The 24809-nt window shown below is 35.6% G+C and overlaps 1 protein-coding gene across 3 annotated transcripts in view; it reads right to left on the bottom strand.

Moving 5' to 3' along the window:
- LOC107673346 (uridine-cytidine kinase-like 1) overlaps positions 1–23700 on the bottom strand; it is a 27253-nt gene extending 3553 nt beyond the window's left edge. The window contains exons 1-13 of one of the 3 annotated variants that reach the window (XM_016466912.1): positions 23599–23668; positions 22997–23098; positions 14617–14810; positions 14409–14515; positions 9207–9377; positions 7931–8002; positions 7665–7854; positions 7437–7498; positions 6281–6297; positions 2970–3068; positions 1716–1809; positions 1264–1326; positions 950–1072 (exon numbers count right to left, since the gene is read on the bottom strand). In XM_016466912.1, the coding sequence (XP_016322398.1) occupies positions 950–1072; positions 1264–1326; positions 1716–1809; positions 2970–3068; positions 6281–6297; positions 7437–7498; positions 7665–7854; positions 7931–8002; positions 9207–9377; positions 14409–14515; positions 14617–14810; positions 22997–23055 (1251 nt within the window). In that variant the 5' untranslated portion in view covers positions 23056–23098; positions 23599–23668. Of the gene's footprint in view, positions 1–949; positions 1073–1263; positions 1327–1715; positions 1810–2969; positions 3069–6280; positions 6298–7436; positions 7499–7664; positions 7855–7930; positions 8003–9206; positions 9378–14408; positions 14516–14616; positions 14811–20122; positions 20460–22996; positions 23099–23598 lie in introns of those variants that run through there. The other 2 variants (XM_016466899.1, XM_016466905.1) reach the window with 2 other exon arrangements.
- Positions 23701–24809: the final 1109 nt, after the last annotated feature.

Below are 24809 nucleotides of genomic sequence, written 5' to 3'. Positions count from 1 at the left end.
TATATATATATATATATATATATATATATATATATATATGCACATATCTCACTGCGTGTCAACCACATGAATTGCTGAAACCAATATTTTCACATATTATTTAGTTTTCTTTCCTAGAAAAGAAACCGAGTACATTAACCATGAATAAACTGAGATTTATTTGTCAGTTAGATTTGAATAATTTAACTGATTGACAATCCAAAAACTAAAATAAAATAATAAATGAAATAAAATTAAAAATTCTTTAAAAATTTATAATAATAATTTTTAAAACTGTTCTAATGACACAAAATACTGTAACACTGAAATGTCTCGCTCAGAAAACGTTTACCTTCTATAGATAATGGGATCTTAACAAAAATCTTTCGCACCTGTTAATCGTTTATATTTTATATTAGTTCATGTTGCTTTTGTGAAAAGCAATTTAGATGAATAACAATTTATTTGTTTTAGATATTTTATGTTTAGATATTTCTATTTTGCGGGAGTCCCGTGAATCATTTTATTCTCCCGCATCCCGCACACACACACGAGTCTCTGCACTCGCCCATCTTGTCTCGCGGGAGCAGGTCTCTAATCCACTGGCACTTGACTCGACAGTGCGTGTGCTACATCCTTTTTACAATCTCTACATTATAAAACACTGCATTCTGTCAGCAATGTCACACGGCAGTAACGTATAGAGACTTCGGCTTGTAACTATACTCTAATTACTATTTTGAAAATTATAACGCGTTAAATTACTAAGTAATGCGTTACTGCCCAACACTGTTTATAAGTACTAACAAACAGACAATATGCTAGTAATATGCATGCTAATAAGCAACTAGCTAATAGTGAGAATTGGTCCCTAAACTAAAGTGTTATTAAATAAATAAATTCAATCTGATGTCTGATTATCTGCTGTGTGTAAATTTTAGGGGGTAGTAAGAGCAGAAAGGGGCGTTACCTCCGGCTCTCCTGTGTCCTGATTGGTCTGGATGAGGATTTTGCCAATGCGGACGTCTTTGCACACGGCCCTAAGCGCGGGCTCCATGGTCTCTCCCGCCCTGAGAATCGACACACCCGTAATCTGCTCAAAACAAAGAAGAGGGAGGGTCTTCGATTTCCTTTTTAGGACCTAAACCTTTCTACACAACAGAGAACAAAGACATTTCTATATGACAGAGAAAATCCCGAAACGAGCAGACTGATTAAGCTGAACTACCAAGAGATTGTCCAAAAAGACATTTCAGTGCATCTAGTGGCACATTATATTCTTACCCTCTTCCCATGAAAGGTTCTGCCCTCGTAATCTTCTCCTTGTGGGGTCTGAACAATGTGAACCTGCAGCAGATAACAGACAATTGAAACATCAAGTTGTTTTTGTCCAAGCATATCATATGCAGATAAACTGATCTTCCTCTCTGATTAAAAGCCACAGTAAAATGTCAGCAGCAACATCATGAAGCTCACTAGCTCACTGCACTTCTCCTGTGAGCGTTTTAAGTGTAAAGGTCGCTGTGTTGCTGCTGCGTGTTGCTAAGCCGATTTCTATCATGTTGAGTTTGTTAGTCTGAGTTTCCACTGCGGTGGACAAGTGAGCCAAGTTTCCATGTTCAAGACGAGACCTCCATGCCCACACGCTCAAATCTGTTTGCGTACCGTTATTAGGTTGATCTAGAGATTTTCCAGCAATCCCTCCATTTTCACTCTGTCTATAACTATTTTCTCACCTGAGATGGAAGAAAGGACAGCGCTCTCTCGATGAGGAGCCGCATTAACCTCTTGGAGTAGAAGATGAACTCGTCACGACTGGTCTCCTTATTTCTGCAACACAAGCATGGATGACAAAACAGTCATGTGTTTATTTGTGTTCAAAATGTTCAAATTAACATGGAAGATCTTTTTTATAACCTTGTAAATGTTTTTATTCGAAATATTTTACATAATATACGTATGTTTTACTGGTAAACCTAACATTAATCAGAAATTTCAGACCATAAAACAAACGGACAAACGTAATTTTCCTAACAGCCATTTAGGCAGGAAATATAGTAGGGATCGCCCTATTTTAGTATGCAATAGCCGTTAGTTTACGTTACAGCCTGGCATAACCACACAGCCTGTGACATGGACGAAAGCAACGAAAAAAAACTTTCAAAATGAGTACATTTCAGCCACTGTCTTCTGCTTCTTGGTATTGGTAGTTGGCCGCAGGTAGTATGAGGGGGAGGGACAATTTCCACCCAATAATGGGTCACTTGTATGCTCTGAGAGGATGGGGGAAAGCAAACTTAAAAAGAAATAAAGAATTAAACAAAGAAAAAACTACACAACCAAGCAAAAACAAAACTAAAAACAACAAAAATCAAATCAAAACAAAAAACGAATATAAAACATTAAAAAACAGAAAACAAAAGTAAGCTTAAATTAAACAAAATTTAAAAAAACTACAAAAACTCTCAACATAAAAAACTTCAAAAAGCAAAAAACTAACAAAATAAAAAACAAAAAACAAAACTAAGCTTAACAATCTAAGCCAAAAACAAAAACAAAAACAAGAAAACCAAACAAAAAAAATCCAATAGCACATCACAGGCTGTTTGCATTTACAAAACTGTGAATTTACTCTTTGTATATCATGTAAAAAAAAAAGAAAAAAAAAAAGGCATATTGTTGGACATTTTGTCCACTTTTGTACAATACACATTTTAGCACTCTGTTGGGCTGGGTGTCAAATATAAAATCTGGGTTTTGAAGCAAAACCAGTAGAGAAGCACTGCACTAAGCCTACAGATGACCTCAAATAAACATGATCTAAAAGCATTAAAACTATCATTTTGTTTTGCATTAGGTCCTTCCATGTTATTTGACAGCTGGACAGCCATATGAGATGCTGTACGGTTAGTCTGGATACTTTAAGTACTGGCGTACACTGCTGTGTGAAGTAAACTACTGCGGCATAGATGTATGAGTGCGTGTCTGACCTGATGATGGTGTGCATGCCGCGGACCTGCGGCGTACTCTCCAGAACACTGAGGGTCTGTGGAAGGGGCTGGGCCTGATGGGCAGACGCTAGTGCCGCCCTGTTACCATCATCACCGGCGAGAGACAGAAACAGACAGGAAGTCGTCAGCGCAGTGGATTAAAATATTACGTTCATTCCAACACTACACAGGCGGAGAGAGACACATGCTCACACAATAGCTACTAGTGCCACCCAAAAACTGTCATTCAGATGTTAAAGGGTTAGTTCACCCAAAAATGAAAATTAGGCTGCGTTTTACTCACCCCCGAGGCATCCTAGGTGTATATGACTTTCTTCTTTCAGACGAATCCAGTCAGAGTTATATTAAAAATTGTCCTGGCTATTCCAAGCTCTATCATTGCAGTCAGCGGGTGTTGCAGTGCTTCAGTCTAAAAGAAGTGAAATAAAAAGTGCCCATCCATTAAAAAAAACCATCTCACACCGCTCCGGGGGGTGAACAAAGGCCTCCTGTAGTGAATCGATTCGTTTTTGTAAGAAAAATATCCATATTCAAAACATAATAATCTTTTGTAAGAAAAATATCCATATTCAAAACATAATAATCACTTTAATCTAGCTTGCGCTCACTGTTGTAAACGGAATCAGTTCCGGGCAGATGATGTAGGACGTCGGCGTTACGCATGCGCCGCTCAGAAGTGACAAACGCGGAAGCGCAGGGGAGAGATCAAAACAAAACAACTGTCATGAATTAGCATGTCAGAGGATTTCGATATAAACCAAGAGGAGACTGGTTTTCCTTTGTTAAAGTAAGGAAACTTTGCTTCCTTTGATCTTGTTAACAAATGTTGGTTTTCACGAGACTCACCAGCGCATGTGCAACGCTGAACTCATACGTCATCCCCCCGGAGCTGCTTCCGTGTACAACTGTTGGCACAAGCTACATTAAAGTGATTATTACGTTTTGAATATGGATATTTTTCTTACAAAAACGCATCGATTCGCTACAGGAGGCCTTTGTTCACCCCCGGAGCCGTGTGAAACAGGGTTTTTTAATGGATGGGCGCTTTTTATTTCACTTCTTTTGGACTGAAGCACTGCAACACCCGCTGACTGCAATGATAGAGCTTAGAATAGCCAGGACAGTTTTTAATATAACTCCGACTGGATTTGTCTGAAAGAAGAAAGTCATATACACCTAGGATGCCTCGGGGGTGAGCATAACACAGCCTAATTTTCATTTTTGGGTGAACTAACCCTTTAATGCGATGTTAGAGCGGTGTGCGAAGCGAGGATTTATAAGCATAGAGAAATGATTTATGTAACAGAGAACCAAAGGACAATCTCCAAATGAAAAACTGACCCGTTTATGAATTAGTGTATCTATTTTGGCCCCAAAAAGTATGTAGACACTTTTTGTCATTGTATTTGTTTTACATTTTACATTATTTGTGAAATGTTTTGTTCATAAATTGTCCTTGTGCTGTTGATTTTGGTTTGACACACTACCATTCAAAAGTTTGGTCAGTAAAATTCAGCAAAATTAAAAAAAGGTCAGTAGTAATTTTTATTTATTTATTTTTTGAAAGAAAGAAATTAATACATTTATTCAGCAAGCATGCATTAAATTGATCAAAATTGACAGTAAAGATTTTTAAATTGTAATAAATATCGGTTTCAAATAAATGCTGTTCTTTTGAACTTTCTATTCCTCAGAGAATCCTGAAAAATATGTATAATTTCCACAAAAATATGAAGTTTTCAACATTGATAATAATAAATGTTGAGAGAGAGAACGAGAGGGGAAAGATAGAAAGAGCAAGAGAAAGTAAGAGAAAGAGAGGTCAAGGGGAGGAAGACAGTGGAGTATTTTTAGATGCAGCATGCAGGGAGGGTGTCTGCTGTAAAACACTGAAGGATGGAAAAACAGAAGGTATCTGCCTCCCTCCTGACTGCAGCACTGAGCATCTATCCTCCCGTATTATATCACGTCATGAGACGTCTATCCCATGATGCTCTACTGCTGGTCTGTACTGGATTGATCAGTGCTGGATTGTGGTTTCTCAAACATCATAGCTGTGAATATATCAGTGTGGGTCTGTATGTAATAATAAAGCTTGGCCTTTTTAATATTTTTTTGACAATGCTAGATTTTTTCATGTTAATGAAAAATAAGAATGATATCGTAAAACCAGTCAAGAACACTTCTGGGTCATATTTTACCCCCACCCCCTACAAAAAAAAAAAATATATATAATAAATACTTTAAAAATACAATGACAATACAATTAAATAATACAAAATATATAGAAAATAAATATAAAAATTAACTAAACCAAACTAAATAAAATACAAATAAATAAAATAAATATATCAGTGTTGATACTGTTAACTAAAACTAAAGCTGAAACTCATTTTCAGTAATTGAAATAAAGCTGCAATAAAATAAAATATAAATATTGCATGAAAAATGTAAACTGCATGAAAAAAAAAAAACAACTAACTGAAATAAGTTTAAGTACTAAAATTACTAAAACTACTAAAACTAAAAACAAATAATATATACAAAAAATATGTTAACTTAAATAATTTATAATTCATATATTCTTTAGACAATAACTATTTTTATTTAATTTATTTATATATTTTAAATTAAATATTTTTTTATTTAAATATTTAATATAAACTGATGTACAAAAAGCACTAAAACTGTATTTGAAACCGAAATAAAATTAAATCTATACAGAACTACTTTGCAAACAAACTAATAAAATGACAAAAGGGCCTAACAAAATTTGCTAAAACTTGCTAAAATTACAAAGAAAACTGAAAATATAAAAATAAACGCTAATTCAAAATATTAATAAACACCATAACACTGAATTAAATTAACAAACTAAAAACAAAATGTAAAAAAAAAAACATGTTGGGGTGAAATATGACAGATGTGTCTTCATGATATTCAAATTCACTTGATTGATTATTTAAAAAACTGAACCACACCAATGCTCATAACGACCAATGTGACAACATAAAGAGACGCTGCCCTCTATTGTTCAGTACAGGAAGTGCAGCAGGGCTCAGGAGGAGGAAGATTCCGTCATGCTCAGGCCTCAGTTTGAGAGGCTGGTATAAGTTACCCCTGCGGACTGATCTGAGGCCAGTTTTCTCGCTCCTGCATTTGTGACTGCTCTGAATATCATTATCAGTTCTCAAACTGAGCCCAGATCAGTGCTGAGGGGAAACTTCTGTCAAGCGCGGCTGTGCAGGCAGTGACAGGAAGTGAGAAGATGATGAGCAGTGCTACTCTACCTGACGCTGAGTTCACGCTGCGCCACCGCGAGGGGAGGAAGAGGAGAGAACAATCCAGTGCGGTGAGGAAGCAAGGCCAAACAAAACGTGTCACACCAGTATTACAGAACATGAACAGGCCCACGCAGAATCTGCTTTAAAGGGACTTTTTTGAGCTGACTTTAGGAGGAAATCTGTGGGATTCTGTGGAATGATTTCAGGGAGCTGAGAGTATTACATTCTTACTGATAGCTGGAAATATCATCAAATTTATCAAAATATTCAACAAACACACAGCGGCCGGAAACATGTAGATCTTTGAAGGACGAGTGTTTGAATTTTGATGAAATATGTGGGTGCAGATTCCCTGTGGGCCTGAAAATGAGTAACAACATAATTTGCTGTTCAACATTACAGTCAGTGATACAAACCACATGACATGTCAAATATTAGTCCACTGCAAAGCATTCCCAATCCAAAACACACAAGCGTCATTCAAACTACTTCTCATGAGGTGCACACACTGATTATTGCTCTAATAAATCACAGAAAAAACCTTTAGGAGGAAACAATGAAGATGAATGTAATAGTCATAATCAGTAAAACACAGGCTGTATGTTCCCACATTATAGAGGAAATATTGGTGAATATGTCTCGTAAAGAATAAGAATCTTCTTTGTAATGATAATTAAAAGGATGATTTCCCCCTGAAATTTATTGCAATATTGCCGAAATGACTTAAAGTAATATATTATTTTAATATAATATTATTATAAATACATTAAAATCTAACTTAATTAAAATGCTAAATAATTCATATTTATAAAGCATATTTATCTTTCCTCAATTTGTATAAATTTCATAATAATTACATTCACAATTAATTATTATAGTTAATTATATATGTTATAGTTCTGTTAAAATTATATTAAATAGGCAGCCTGGAATATTGTGATGACAGTGGGGAGCCTTAGTAACAATAAGTTGAGAACCACTGGTCTACAGTGAGTTTATAAGTCAAATATTTCATCCAGAAGGGGGCGATATTACACACCTGAAATTCTTCATAACCAGACCCACCATGATGAAATTATGCTTTAAATTGGGACTGTATCTTTGAATGCCTATACTGTGCTGTCTACAGCTAGATATTAAAATAAATGTCTGTTGATCTTACCTCCTCCAGCTGACTGTGTACATGCTGCACTATAAGATCAATGGCCACCATGTTGCCGCCACCTACAGGAAATAAAGAACAGGAATTCAAACTAAGCATTCTTAAATCATTCTTGCACTACTGCTACAGTATGCAATATGTGCACTATGAAATTTCTGTACAACTGACAAAATGTGCAGACTGTATCCTATAATGCAATCTGCTTGACATTTGTCAAAGCAAACTCACCGCGTGGCACCACGATATCTGCCAGCCTCATGGTGGGCTCGATGTACTGTTCAAAGGCTGGCTTCACAAACTTGTTGTACTGTTTGATCACTCCCTCAATGTCCCGGCCGCGCTCTGTGATGTCCCTCCTGAGCCTCCGTACCAGCCGGATGTCAGAATCTGTGTCCACAAAGATCTTCATATCTAGCAGCTGAAACAGACAAGACAACGCTCCAGATCAGGTCATTGAGAAGGTGGGGGAAAACAAGACATTTTATGATGTTTACCTTCAGCAGCTCTTTATCTGCAAATAACATGATCCCCTCAAATATAATGACGCTGGCCCCATACACCGTTTTCTGCAAGCAGATAAACATCAATTAAAAACAAGTAGCAAAATAGTTATAACCTTGTATAATTATTTTGTGTGCTTGGGGAAAAAAAAGTGTTAAGTTTGATTCTAGTAGAGAAAGTAAACTATTTCAGCACACAGGCTTTTTATAAATCCTGATGAAGGCTTGTGTGCTGAAATGCTAAGATTAAATTATGTAATATTACAGTTAATGGAAAAGCAAATGCAGTGTTTATTAGCTTCTGTTAGTTAAAGACTAGAGGTTAGCTATTTTTTTGCTTGTATATAACAGGGCTTCTTACTGAAGTTTTTTGACCTTTGACCTAAAATATTTACTTCAAGTACTTCTGATTTTAAGGCAATATTTTAATAATTTAACAACATTTGCATGTTCATGGCTCTCTGGTTTTGGTTAATAGTCACATGACATGCAGGAAAAAAAATATTTCAGCTTTAAGTAAGCGTTTAATTTTAATTTTAATTTTTTGTTTTTAAAATTGTTTATTTTATTTTAACATGTTTATGATTTCATTATTATTTAAAATTATTTATTTTCAGTTTACCTTTTTGTGATTACATTTTTTATATTTAATAAAAAATTTGTATGATTTTATTACTTTTTACAATAATTTATATTAAATTTTACATTTTTGTGATTTATTTTTTAATTATTTTAATTTTACATTTATGTAATTATTTTTTAAATGATTTATATTTCACATTTTTATGATTTAATTATTGAAAAAAAAATGTTTTGAATTGTTAAATTTTTTTTATTTAAATATTCTTTTTTTTATTATTTTAATTTTATATTTTATGATTTAATTATACTTACAATTAAATATTTTAATTTGACATATTTGTGATTTGTAATTTTTAAGTTTTTATCATGTCATTATTTATTTATTTTTAATTTTTTATGATTTCATTAGTTATTAGCTTTTTCATGAACTCACAACCCAGTCTAGGAAAATATCAAAAAGTTGACTTTTGCCACTTTTACAAAAGGTATCTTGACTGTTGTTAAGCCATTTTAAAATCATAAAGCAGCTTTCAAAGCAGCTTCCACAACACTGATAATTTACATAAACTTGACATGTGAATAAGAGGAGAAAAATGAGGAACATCAAACCCACAAATTCTGTTCATCTCATATAAAGGATTTTACACATGATCAGCTCTCCACGCTCTGTGTGTGTGTTTCCACTCACCCATTCTTTCTGCCGTCCGTGTGTGGTGAAGTCATACACTGGGATCTTCACGCTCTTGCCCTGCTTGAGTTTGCGGAGAGTGTGCACCAGCAGGCTGAAATCAAAGGCGTCTGGATGGTCAAAGTTGTAATCATTATTAGCAGCCTGCAGCTGCTGTTCGGCCGTCAGAACCTGCAGGAAAGACGTCACAACAGACAGTCCAAGGTTACACCTCTGACTTCAGCTCAAATATCTGCCAGCGGTGTGGCCTGCTGGTTACAGATCAAGGCTGGTAACTGAAAGGTTGTAGGTACAAAACAGACAAGGGTTGACCTATGAACTCACTGTCCTTGAGCAAGACACAACACCAGGTTCCTCCAGATAGTTGCCATTGCCAATCATGCATTTAGTAAATGTTATAAGCCATGAGGGTTTGTGCATTACAGTGGTTTTACCACAGGTAAGGTGTGCTGTTAAACATGATGCAAAGGGGTAAACTATGGTAAAAATCACTGTAACACACAGCCATGAGAGGCTAACTACTTCAATATAAACAACAGCAAAAGTAATCTGATAAAGTAATGGGGAAAATAAAACTTTATTATTGTTGTTATTATTATTGTTATTACTGCAGATATACCATTATTTACCATGCAAATGTTTGGTGTTAGTAGGATTTTTTTTTTCAATAAATTAATGCTTTAATTAATACTCATTAATATCCAAGGATGAATTTAACTGATCAAAAGTGACGACAAAAGACATTTATAATGTTAAAAGATTTCTATTTCAAATAAATGCGGTTCTTTTGAACTTCCTATTAATTTAAGAATCCTGAAAAAAAAACACTTTATGCAAAAATATGAAGCAGCACAACGGTTTTCAATATAAATAACAACAAGAAATGTTTATTGAGCAGTAAATAGATATTGAGCAGCATATTAGAATGATTTCTGAAGGATCTGAAGACTTGAGTAAAATTCAGCTTTGCATCACAGGAATAAATTGCATTTCAAAATATATCCAAAAAGAAAGCAGTTATTTTTAATTTTAATAATATTTGACAATATGACAGTTTTACTGTATTTTTGATCAAACAAATGTAGTATAAAAGCATAAAAGTTAAGCATAAAAGACAAAACACACAAAAAAAAAAAATCTAAATAAATAAATAATACAACCCCAAATTTTTTAATGCTTGTGCATTGTATTAGAGATAATGCAGATGTGCAGAATTGTTGGGAAAACAGAGACACAGACTGCTCTCACTCCTTTTGACGAATACATTTCCATGTTTTTTTTTTTTTAAATCTAGCAATTTTAAAAAACGTTTTGTAGAGATTAGAGGCTACATTTTCTTTGTGAAGGCAACAAAAAAAAAGTTTTAAGAATTTTAGAAGTGTATTAGTTTCCACAATTTTAAAATATAATAAAACATTGTTCCTTGAGTGCCTGGTCTGTGTTGGCTTGAGGGGGAATGTAAACCCCCTCATAGATTTACACTCATAGATTGACACACTCATAGATTTACTTCTTTGGCTGTGTGTGATTCTGCCTTTTCAACCGCATACAAATGTAATATTTTCTCTTCAGCTATGCAACAACAGCTGGTCAACCGTTTAAACAAATGCCTAACTAGTCTAGAATAGCTGCTCTGATCCACCTGACAGTGCCGTTCCTCTGCAGACTAAACACAGTGTCAATGACATTCCTCACATGACAGGGTGAATGGCTGTTTAACACAGCTCACTCAAACATCATGAAGACGTGTTTTAATGCTGCAGCAGAGCACAGTAAAGATGCTTGCGTTTCTCAGCACACCTGAGATGTGTGAGAGGATCTGAGCGGTGTTTACTCTGAGATTCCTCACTGTGCTGTAAAGCCACCAGCTGCCTCAAGGATATAATGCTTTAGATAACTCAAAGTGCACTAATGGCTCCTGTACACGCTCTCTCTCTCTCTTATATGAACAGATGCATGAATGTTTCATATCTGTGGATCAGAGGCGGACTTAACCATTAGGCAAAGGTAGGCGACCGCCTTGGGCCCCCAAAAGCCAAGGGCCCCCAAAAGCCAAGGGCCCCCTAAAATGCTTTTTATATGCGAGATGAGCGTTCAGTGCGGACGCACAAGTGGTTGCTGTGGTGTTCATTACCACGACAACTGTCTGTGCATCCGTGTTGAACGTGCTTCTTAGCAAAAGTAGGGCAATGTAGAAAATGGGGATGGAATCCCGGAATCTATTCATAAAAACGGAATTTACTCTGTAACGCAGAATGTGACGGAATGAACGGCGCAGACGCGCGTTTCGTTTGCTAGTTTGCTATTTAAGCACACGCAACGCTCGCGGTTGTCGTCTGTAGTAGCTAAATAGTATTTTTGCCATTTAATATTCACATACACTAGTCCATATCGCGGTTTGATTGAAGTGTACTGAATTGCATTTGATTTATTCATTCAATATTTGACGAATTCCGTGACATTGCTAGTTACACAGTAAACTTCTGTTGTGTAGCATTTTGAATGTACAAAAATTAAAGGGTTTGTTTAATTTTCATTGGAATAAAAGATAGATTAATGTTTTCGCCTTCATTTGATTACCGGAAAAATGAAAATACACAACACAGAATTTCTAAAAAATTAGTAAATAAAATAAAAATTTCATAAGGCCCTATTATTGTATACAAATTAATAAATTAAGTTGTTTTTATGAATTCAATTAATTAGATATGTTTTTGATTAAACCATTAAAATGGAATACAGAAAAATTAAAATATAAAAAAAAAGCGCAGAATTTGGGCCCCTGAACTTAATTTTTGTTAAACTTTTAATAGGCCTAAATTGCTGTTAAATTAAACAAGTTTCATGATTTTAATTAATTAGACATGTTTTTGCCCTAATGGCTCCTGTACACGCTCTCTCTCTCTCTTATATGAACAGATGCATGAATGTTTCATATCTGTGGATCAGAGGCGGACTTAACCATTAGGCAAAGGTAGGCGACCGCCTTGGGCCCCCAAAAGCCAAGGGCCCCCAAAAGCCAAGGGCCCCCTAAAATGCTTTTTATATGCGAGATGAGCGTTCAGTGCGGACGCACAAGTGGTTGCTGTGGTGTTCATTACCACGACAACTGTCTGTGCATCCGTGTTGAACGTGCTTCTTAGCAAAAGTAGGGCAATGTAGAAAATGGGGATGGAATCCCGGAATCTATTCATAAAAACGGAATTTACTCTGTAACGCAGAATGTGACGGAATGAACGGCGCAGACGCGCGTTTCGTTTGCTAGTTTGCTATTTAAGCACACGCAACGCTCGCGGCTGTCGTCTGTAGTAGCTAAATAGTAATTTTGCCATTTAATATGCACATACACTAGTCCATATCGCAGTTTGATTGAAGTGTACTGAATTGCATTTGATTTATTCATTCAATATTTGACGAATTCTGTGACATTGCTCGTTACACAGTAAACTTCTCGTGTAGCATTTTGAATGTACAACAATTAAAGGTTTTGTTTAATTTTCACTGGAATGAAAGATAGATTAATGTTTTCGCCTTCATTTGATTACCAGAAAAATGAAAATACACAACACAGAATTTCTAAAAAAAATTTGGGCCCTAAGAATTTAATTTTTGTTAAACTTTTAATAGGCCTAAATTGCTGTTAAATTAAACAAGTTTCATGATTTTAATTAATTAGACATGTTTTTTGTTAAAATTTAATATAATCATCCAGAAAAAATAAAACGAAAAAAAAAAAAAAAAAACTGAATCCAGAAAAATTTAAACGGAAAAAAGGATTTAGGAAAAAATAAAACTTAGGCTAATTGGGAAAAATAAAATGGATTTCATAGGGCCCTACAAATATCATGCATCTGAAGCTATAATTTTAATACTAAGCAACAGTGCATATTATATAGGGCCTATTTTAATTCTTTTTTGTGAAAGACCCAAGAAGGACCATGCACAGTCACTTTCCACACAGGCACACATCATGTTTGGTTGAAATAATCCTTAAGCATGTAAATTTATAATTTCCTTCAGTTTAATTTAAATGTACAATTAAAATAAATACAAATAAATGTATATTTTAAAGTTTAGAATTAGACAGCCTTGCGTTGTGTAGACAATTGCATAGTGAAAATTACCCCAATGCACATTTATTGAAAAACTATTTTTCGGTTTCGGTTTAACACTGTACACAATCAGTGTTATATAACGTGCTACAGAAATAAAGATGACTTGACTTAAACATCACAACATGACACTAACTACACATGCATATAATCAGGGCCTACATTTTGCCACACCTGCCAATGGCCAGAGACTTGAGAAAATTTACTGACCATAAATATTTTTTACCAGCCATGAAACTGTATGTGCATTACTTCATTAAAACAGGCAGAACTAATTGGGGAAACACATCTAACTGCAATTTTTATAACCATTTTATTTATTTTTTTATTTTTTTATTAAACAAATCAACAAAAATATATTACTGTAATACTACTGAACTGTAAATTATTTAATAATTTATACAATGATAATAACAAAATGGCACATGCTGCATTTTCAAATGCACGTTATAAGCGACTCAAACTCACAGCACTTGCAGGGATTGAGTTTGTGTGGAGAAGAAACGTCACATTTAACGATTGATGATGTGTTCAATTTAGGCCTTGAGCGCTAGGGAGTGTACTGTAGCGACACCACTGATCGATAATGTAAACAATGATTGGTCATGATTATACATGATGTGACTTTTCACTGAATTACAAATTCAGTAACAACTCTACAAAAACCTTGTTTTTAATTTTATATATAATTTTGTCCACTCAGCACATATGAGAGTGTCCATTCGCAGGACACATTTACTCTAGCAGCTCACAGCCTCACACATTCATATGGACACATAACAAGAATTACTTAAAGTTTATCTTCAGAAATTTTTCCATGTTATACATTTTGTGAATGCGGCCACTGCAACCTAACAAACCACAAGGTTTTGGGTTTTTCACGTACTGTATATCTTCAAGGAATTGTAACAGAAGAAAATATTCATCCATTTCAGCCACTATGCTAATTTTTGCCGTTTCGCTTACTTCAAAACCATTCGGCCTGTCTCCAAAACTGTGCCCACAAAAGACACGCCAGCAAACAAAGATGCAAAATAAATCAGTAGGGACGTTTAATGCATGAATGATTTCCAATGAGATGACGTGTTACCTTGTAAAATGAATCCATTGACAGAAGAACGACCCAAGGAACATCCAAGGCCTCGATAATTTTACGAGCAACTGTTGTTTTGCCTGAGGCACTGCCTCCGCAAAGCCCTATGGGTGAAAACAGACCAGTAAATTGACACTTGACGATGGTCGACAAAGATTGTGGTGGTGCTTTTTTGTTTCTCCCTGGAGTGCTTTAATACACTGACCGATAACAAAAGCTTCTTTGGACTGGGTCCCGTGTTCATTGTACCACGGCGGGCGTCCGGCGGTGTAGATGGTCCTCTTACTGGTCCGCAGCAGCGGAGGCTCTGATTTGCACTGGCTGGTGGTTCGTTTCCGTGGAGACAGGCTGGTGTTGATGGATGGGAGGAGCCGGTCCAGAGAGCCTTCCCCACCGCCACTATAAAAAAAGAGGAAACAAGATACAGTGAATAAGACAAGTCACATCCTGCTATTTCCTGTGTCAATTCTGACTTCCTGCTCACAAACTGTACAAAGTTACCAATTGACTCATCATGGCAACGCCTCTATAACTACCTTTAACTATGTAGATAATAGGCAGTGCAGCTTCATCTATTTCAATGAGGAAAGACTGAAAAAAACTCTATCAAGATCTGATAGCGGTGGTATCATAAATTTTATAGTATGTTGTAGCCTCTGGCACAAACAGCAGCAGCCCCATATTACACTGAACCTGGCAAATACGTCAACAGTAAATGTGGTACGTACAACATGATCAATGAAACTGAGATAACTGAAATATCGTGTCATGTCAGTCATAAATTGTTAATGACAGTTCAGCTTGAGCAAAGCAACTGATCTCATTGTGAACAACTGTTTTTAGTTTCATCCCTTGTTATTAATAATGAAAACATAAGTATGGGCAGTGGCATCATAGCGTGATTAAAGATAACTCACAGGCCCTGAGGTTTGTTCTCGTGTGCAAAGCAAGTATGGTTGAGCTTTCGTTTACCATATTTGATATTCTCCATGTCTATTGATCAATGTTTGTATGCATATAAAAGCCAAAATAAATCTGTTCATCATATAAAGTGATCGTGTCTCTTCAGAAAACTTGGATTTCAATGGAGGGACATTAAACGCTCAAGTTTCATTATTAAAAATATCTTAATTTGTGTTCTGAAGATGAATTAAAGTCTTATGGGTTTCGTTGGGGAGTAAGTGATTACAGATTTTCATTGTAGGGTGAACTATCCCTTTAATTCAATTAAAAATAAAGCATGTATCGTCAATTATATCATATCTCAACTGAAAATAATTCAATTTTTTGGGACCAAATATAGACACAAAGGTACTAGCAAGAAAGCTGGATAACAACTATCTGCTTAAAGCCCAATATTAATCCCAAACATTACATTGCCCACATTATATACATTTAATTTAAATAATAAGCACATATTTACAGTACGTGTACATGCTGATAATTTCTATTATTTGTTACATACTTTTGTAAATAGACTGTGCAATGACCACTTACATGTGTGATTAATAATTACCAGTATGCATAAGCAAACTATGCTAATGGTGCATTTGCTTGTTGAAAACAAGCTCTGGTTTCTGAGTGCTGGAATGGTTTCTAAGTGCATTTCTGTAATGATTGATGAGTCATGAATCAATGAAAGAGATACAAGATGAAATTGGTGGACGCCTATGAGAGACACACTGCAGTGTGGGTCACACCTTAGGAACTTAGTAGAGCTCATAAGCAGCAAGAAACTGAAAGGTTTAAAGAAAAATACTTACTAAAGCAGACGGGAACGCCAAATGTCCACAGAAGATGCGTACATGTACTTGTCCATTAAGTAGAAGAAATAAACAAAACACGCAGCCTACTCTCAATTAATCATCTATATGTTTAAAAAGCCAGTCAGATCATGTGGTGCATGACTGCGTAATCCCTAAACATGCTTACATACCAATGCCTAGACCTTGAACCTGTACAAACTACGGTACAACTGGTAAAACTAGAAAAAAGCAAGTTTACCAGGCAGAAAAGATGTCTTGTGTGGTGAGTGTGCCTTTGAGTTTCTGTTTGTGCGAATAGAGATCACCTTGGCTTTCTAGTTTATCTGCCCTGCTACAATATGAGAGCGATACCAGATAAGATGTAAAACGGTGGACCCTGCCCTTACATTTTCAGAAAAAACAAAACAAAAAAAAAAACATGGTAAAGTACAGTTCATAAAAGTCTCTCTCACTTAAAGGAACAGTTCAACCAAAATGACAGTCTGTCTTCATTTACTGTACGTCTTTCTTTCTTCTGTAGAAAACAAAAGGAGAATTTATAGCAGAATATCCAAGCTGCACTACACAATTAAATATCTATAGAATGAAAATGTATGGTGACCACAACTTTCAAGGTAGGATTTTCAGTAAATAATGTAACTATATTCTTTTCCTCACATAGGGCTATCGTATGACTTGGAGACTTTAAATATAGTGCACCAGCCAAATGGATTAATGTTATCAGGGTTTCTGGGCGGGTTTTAATGGTAAATTTAAGACTTTTTAAAGACCTTTTTAAGACCAAGTAGCCTAAAGAGAATTTAATGAATAGACTGAAGGGAACACAATGCGTCAATATGGTCTCTTAATGTAAATGTCTTACCAAAGTTTGGAAATTCAATTTCCTATAGATCTCCATTACTTTTTCATTTTTTCACAAACAAAATAGTTTAGGGCTTCAATAGCTCTGCTCCCAAACACTAGAATATGAAAAGAAAAAAAAATCCTTCCTTAGTATTTTTGTCTTGTTTTCGAGTGCAAATGTTTAAAGATTCTTAAATAACATAAACTTGAGACACAAAATGACATAGGAAGATAAGAAAATATACGTTTTTCTTTCTGAGAGATTTATCAAAATGAAGTGAATTTATAATTATAACAAGAACAAATATCTGCCAAAGGAGAAACTTTAATATTTGAAAACAGTTTTATGGTGAAAATCTTAAATGACACATTAAACTATATTACCAACAGTAATATCTAATGATGCAAACTACTTAACTTTTTTCTGTTAAATTTCACCATTTTGAATTGAAAATATAGGCTATAATTTACATGATTCATGCGATTCTTAACAGAATGCGACGAGACAAGAAAAATTAATAGGTATTTTCAGCTTCACAGGACTGGAGTGGTGTGGATTACTTGTGGATTATTGTGAAACTTAGTAGAGCTCATAAGCAGCAAGAAACTGAAAGGTTTAAAGAAAAATACTTACTAAAGCAGACGGGAACGCCAAATGTCCACAGAAGATGCGTACATGTACTTGTCCATTAAGTAGAAGAAATAAACAAAACACGCAGCCTACTCTCAATTAATCATCTATATGTTTAAAAAGCCAGTCAGATCATGTGGTGCATGACTGCGTAATCCCTAAACATGCTTACATACCAATGCCTAGACCTTGAACCTGTACAAACTACGGTACAACTGGTAAAACTAGAAAAAAGCAAGTTTACCAGGCAGAAAAGATGTCTTGTGTGGTGAGTGTGCCTTTGAGTTTCTGTTTGTGCGAATAGAGATCACCTTGGCTTTCTAGTTTATCTGCCCTGCTACAATATGAGAGCGATACCAGATAAGATGTAAAACGGTGGACCCTGCCCTTACATTTTCAGAAAAAACAAAACAAAAAAAAAAACATGGTAAAGTACAGTTCATAAAAGTCTCTCTCACTTAAAGGAACAGTTCAACCAAAATGACAGTCTGTCTTCATTTACTGTACGTCTTTCTTTCTTCTGTAGAAAACAAAAGGAGAATTTATAGCAGAATATCCAAGCTGCACTACACAATTAAATATCTATAGAATGAAAATGTATGGTGACCACAACTTTCAAGGTAGGATTTTCAGTAAATAATGTAACTATATTCTTTTCCTCACATAGGGCTATCGTATGACTTGGAGACTTTAAATATAGTGCACCAGCCAAATGGATTAATGTTATCAGGGTTTCTGGGCGGGTTTTAATGGTAAATTTAAGACTTTTTAAAGACCTTTTTAAGACCAAGTAGCCTAAAGAGAATTTAATGAATAGACTGAAGGGAACACAATGCGTCAATATGGTCTCTTAATGTAAATGTCTTACCAAAGTTTGGAAATTCAATTTCCTATAGATCTCCATTACTTTTTCATTTTTTCACAAACAAAATAGTTTAGGGCTTCAATAGCTCTGCTCCCAAACACTAGAATATGAAAAGAAAAAAAAATCCTTCCTTAGTATTTTTGTCTTGTTTTCGAGTGCAAATGTTTAAAGATTCTTAAATAACATAAACTTGAGACACAAAATGACATAGGAAGATAAGAAAATATACGTTTTTCTTTCTGAGAGATTTATCAAAATGAAGTGAATTTATAATTATAACAAGAACAAATATCTGCCAAAGGAGAAACTTTAATATTTGAAAACAGTTTTATGGTGAAAATCTTAAATGACACATTAAACTATATTACCAACAGTAATATCTAATGATGCAAACTACTTAACTTTTTTCTGTTAAATTTCACCATTTTGAATTGAAAATATAGGCTATAATTTACATGATTCATGCGATTCTTAACAGAATGCGACGAGACAAGAAAAATTAATAGGTATTTTCAGCTTCACAGGACTGGAGTGGTGTGGATTACTTGTGGATTATTGTGATGTGTTTATCAGCTGTTTGGACTTTCAATCTGACGGCACCCATTCACTGCAGAGGATCCACTGGTGAACAAGTGATGATGAAGAAAAACTCATCTACATCTTGGATGGCCTGAGGTTGAGTAAATGTTCAGAAAATTCAAATTTTCGGGTGAACTATTTAACTTCTTTTCTATCAACTGATTAAAACTGACAACTCTGCATGAATTTCACATTGGCCAGTATTTACAGGTTTCCATTCAGATTTTGTATTTGCTATGTATTGCTAACACTAAATATTCAAAGATGTCATATTTTTGTTTTACAGTGTTTACACTAAAACATGCCAACCCTGAAACAATACATAGACATTGGTTGAAAATGTTCTGATTCATTATTATTGTTCTCTTATAGCTCTTTTGCACTTTAATCTGTTTGAGAGATTTGTTTACTTTTTGTTGTGTACTGTTTTATTATTTAACTTTTAACGTTTGTTCATCAAAATCAACCTGATTTTGTAAAGTAATTCAATACAGTTACAATACCATATAGCAAATAAAAGTTTCAACAATTACCCATAATTTCGTACATCATATTTCTAATGGAATAGAGCAGTATGAACATTCTTCAAAACATCTCCTTTCATGTTTCACAGAAGTCAGTCAGTCATATGCGTCTGGAACAACATGAGGATGAATAACGTGACAGAATTTTCCTTTTTGGGTGAACGATCACTTAAAAAAATACAGACGTTAACCTAAACGACAGCACATCAGCAACTTCTGGTTCGCATCATGAGTTCACTCAAGGACGATATGAGAATACACCATTGTGCAGATCGCTTATTCAATTGAAACCTGACAAGATGTGCCAATCATAAACTCAGGTTCTCTGCAAATACATAAATCTGATGCAAACGAGCTAAGCAAGCAAACATAGAAAGCAGAGAGTGCTGTCAGCAACAGCTGAATTTACCATACAAGTATGTGCGCAGACTGCTCAACAAAACAACACACCTGATGATGCGCACAAAGATGCTCTGAAAATGACTTCAAGTTACCAGGCTTACCTTCCATCTGCCCTAAGAGCCCAGCAGCCTGATATCCTGGCTCCCGAGTACGCTGGGAGTGTGTTCATGATGGGCACGCAGAGACAAACAGACGAGAGCTCCAGAGAAAGATCAGCGCTAATATAACCGCTGGGACGCACGCATACACGGACACTCAGAGCGCCTGCCCTCTGGCAAGCTGAGGAGAGCGACAGAACAGGAAGAAAATGAAAGTGAAGCAGAGGGGAGGAAAACAAAACTGTGCTTTCTACGACGGTTTGGTTTTGTTTTCACCGTCACAAGCGTTTAGTGGGCTGGGACCATTCAAGACAAACAGTTCAGTCTTTCTTTCTTTCTCCCTAACATGCTACTATGGACCCTGCCAACAAACATGAGGATAACCTATCCCGCAGATTATGTTTGGCGGGTGGTATTAATAGCAGCAGGTTGGAAACACGCAGAGCACACGCCCCCCTCCGCTGGCCTCGTACGGGGCAGCTCATCTGTCTCTGTGACACTCGGACTACTGCTGCTCCATGAGAGAGCGATTTTGAATGGTGTCCTTAGGCGCGGAACATAAACAAATCAGGCTGCTCTGTGAAGCGGGGAGCGCTGGGTGTGAGAGCAGGTGGGGAGACGCAGTCTCGTGTCACGAGGTCTGTGCGCTCTCTATAATACACCCAAGGGCTCTGCGATCACCATATCAACCGGCCTGTCCTGTGGGGCGTATCTCCACCTGCCCCCCCTTGTGGGACACCCCTCACAAACATCATGATGAAACTCAGTATCCCAGCCAGTACTGAATGTAATGTCACAGCACATGCACTTCCACAAACATACTGTATATAAAACTGCGAGTCCTGTGTGTATTAAGATCCTTAACTAAAAAAAAAGTCCCAATAATTAGAGGTTTTACTATTATAGTAATAATAGCATTACTATTAATAATAGTTAATAATTAATAATAGTATTAATAACTGATTATGATAACATATGATTAAAACTTACTATGAGAATCTGCCAAAAAAGATGACAATAATATAGTTGTCATACACACATAAACTGTCACAAATCCTTAAGGAATGTATAAGTATATTATATTATTTATATTTTATTTTACAGGTATGTATATTTAATACTTCTATTCAGCAAGGACACATTATGTTGATCACAAATAACAGTAAAACATTTTTAATGTTACAAAATATTTCTATTTCAAATAAATAATTTTATATATATATATATTTCTATTCATAAAATGTATCAAGGTTTCCACAAAAAATATTAAGCAGCACTACTTTTTATAAATTAATTCTTACACCGATCAGGCATAACATTATGACCACTGACAGGTGAAGTGCATAACACTGATTATCTCTTCATCACGGCACTGTTAGTGGGTGGGATATATTAGGCAGCAAGTGAACATTTTGTCCTCAAAGTTGATGTGTTAGAAGCAGGAAAAATGAGCAAGTGTAAGGATTTGAGCGAGTTTGACAAGGGCCAAATGGTGATGGCTAGACGACTGGGTCAGAGCATCTCCACAACTGCAGCTCTTGTGGGGTGTTCCCGGTCTGCAGTGGTCAGTATCTATCAAAAGTGCTCCAAGGAAGGAACAGTGGTGAACCGGCGACAGGGTCTTTGATGCACGTGGGGAGCAAAGGCTGGCCCGTGTGATCCGATCCAACAGACGAGCTACTGTAGCTCAAATTGCTCAAGAAGTTAATGCTGGTTCTGATGGAAAGGTGTCACAGTGCATCGCAGTTTGTTGTGTATGGGGCTGCATAGCCGCAGACCAGTCAGAGTGCCCATGCTGACCCGTCCACCGCCGGAAGCACCAACAGTGGGCAGGTGGGCATCAGAACTGGACCACAGAGCAATGGAAAGAGTTGGTCTGGTCAGATGAATCATGTTTTCTTTTACAGCAGGATAATGCATCCTGCCACAAAGCACAAATGGTTCAGGAATGGGTTGAGGAGCACAACAACGAGTTTGAGGTGTTGACTTGGCCTCCAAATTCCCCAGATCTCAATCCAATCGAGCATCTGTGGGATGTGCTGAACAAACAAGTCCGATCCATGGAGGCCCCACCTCGCAACTTTCAGGACTTAAAGGACTTGCTGCTAACATCTTGGTGCCAGAAACCACAGCACACCTTCAGGGGTCTAGTGGAGTCCATGTCTCGACGGGTCAGGGCTGTTTTGGCAGCAAAAGGGGGACCAACAATATTAGGAAGGTGGTCATAATGTTATGCCTGATCTGTGTATATTTATGCATTCATATATAGACTACCATTCAAAAGTTTGGGGTCAGTATTTTTAAATGTTTTTGGTACACATGTTCACCAAGGCTGGATTTATTTGATTTTAAAAAAATACCGTATACACAACAATATTTTTAACAATTTAAAAGAACTGTTTTCGATGTTAATATACTTTAAAATGTAAAGTATTCCTGTGATCAAAGCTGAATTTTCAGCATCATTACTCCAGTCTTCAGGGTCACCCGATTCTCTAGAAATCCTTCTAATATGCTAATTTCTAAATTGCTGCTCAAGAAACATTTCTGATTATTATCAATGTTAAAAACAGTTGTGCTACTTAATATTTTTGGAAACTACAATACATTTTTTCAGAATTTGTGTGATGAATAGATCGTTTCAAATAACAGAATTCATTAGAAACAGAAATCTTTTGTAACATCATAAATACCCTTACTATGAGTGTTGATCAATTTAATGAAATAAGTAAAAGTAATAATTTCTTTAAAAAAAAAAATCTTACTGACCCCACTTTTGAACTGTAGTGTACAGTATATATAGCAACCTAAAAGAAGTATATCCAAGCCCCAGAAGAGCTGATCCACACACTCATACAGATGCAATGATGCACCTACTGTAGGCTATATGTGCTGTATAATTCAAGATGTCCTCTTTCCACTTCAACCCTATACATGTCAGCTTACACACATGGAGAACATTCCCAACAGCAGCTGGCTCTGTGCAAATATACAGTATCATGAGTTACATGAGCACATTCTAACACATATAACACATACTACCTAGTCCTAGATCATGGCAGCATGCACTGTGAGCAGGAACTTACATTTACTGATAATCTGTTTTTCAAAGAAAACACATTTTAAACATAGCCTATTTAAAGACCGTATTTTGTGGACAGACCCACAAAATAATACTAATAGAATAAAAAAGACGAGCAAACAGGGTCATGCATTTATAATAATGTCGAAACAAGTATCTACACCTCTTGTTATTTTAGAATACGTTTATGAATATTGCTAGATGCTTATGATTAACCTGTGTGTATTGTAAAGTCTTAGAAACACGCGAGACGCAGCATTGACTCCCAGCACGCGCGCTCCAGCGCTGCTCATCATCATCATCATCATCATCATCGCGATAAAATGTTATCTATGTATAGAGACTAATTAAACGAACAGGAGTCTTAATAACTGGCGCTAAAGAGCTTAAAACGTACCTTGTGCGGCGCACAGCTGATTTCTCTCCGCACTCCATCGCCGAGACCCTTCCGTCTGCGCACACGGCTGACATGTTAGTTTCCTATTTGACAATCAGCTGTTGCGACTTTAGGCTTTACTGATGCTGCTGGGATATGTAGTTCCATATTTCATGGGGTCGTGCGTGTCTTCAGCCAAAGGGAACTACAAATCCCAGAATGTAAAGTGTAAAGTATATTTGTAAGTACAGGTTTAGGGATACCTCATGGTAGCATTTGCTGTACTGAATTTAACTTGTGCTAATTTACTAAAAATAATATCCCAATGGGAAAACCATCTTGTAGCCTACACTTAATTTTCTTTAAGTAAAATGTATATATATATATATATGTACATGTTATACATGTTACTAATGTATATGCATTTTATAAATTGCTATACTTTATACATACACTACCATTATAAATATTATATACAAACCTATTATTAAAAAAAAAACCCATCAACAATATAGTTTATACATACATTAACACAAACCTTTAAAAAAATCTTATAACAATAAGGTACATATTTTATTCATATACTTATTTTTGGAAATTAATTGATATATAGGCTATTTTATACATATACTGTTCAAAAGGTTGGGACAGTAAGATTTGAAAGAAATTAATACTTTTTTCAGCAAGGACACTTAAAATTGATAAAAAAAAACAGTAAAAACATTTATGTTACAAATGATTTCTATTTCATATAAATAAAAAAGGTATCATGATTTCCACAAAAAACACACTATTTTAAAATAAAAATATTATTATAATATTTCTTTAATTTTATGAATTAAATGTTAAAATATTTATATTTTTTCTCTATTGATTTTGGGGTGATATTTGACATTTAATACATCCAAACACAAAAAAAACAAATCAGTCAGTCAAATCTTTGTCAACATTTTATTAATTATTTGAGGGGTATTAATGCACAGTTAATACACCAGGGGAAAAGAGACAGAATAATAGTTTAGATTCAGAACTCTTGCCAACCTAGGTAAAAACTTTAAAGGAATAAAAGATCATTTTGTCCATTACTGACATTATTGGATAAGTATTAATAGATCTAACCGTTTCTAGAGCATCTGAATAAAATCAACGTTTTTGGATCATCCTTTTGTACCTCAGACCAGGGCCTGCTCAGACTCATTTCAAATCAAACACAATGACTTCTATTGAGGACG

The sequence above is a fragment of the Sinocyclocheilus anshuiensis genome, unplaced genomic scaffold (assembly GCF_001515605.1).
Source record: "Sinocyclocheilus anshuiensis isolate Anshui unplaced genomic scaffold, SAMN03320099.WGS_v1.1 scaffold453, whole genome shotgun sequence".
Classification (NCBI taxonomy): Eukaryota; Metazoa; Chordata; class Actinopteri; order Cypriniformes; family Cyprinidae; genus Sinocyclocheilus; species Sinocyclocheilus anshuiensis.
The sequence above is the reverse complement of the archived record's forward strand: the minus strand, read 5'-3'. Positions and strand labels throughout refer to the sequence as shown.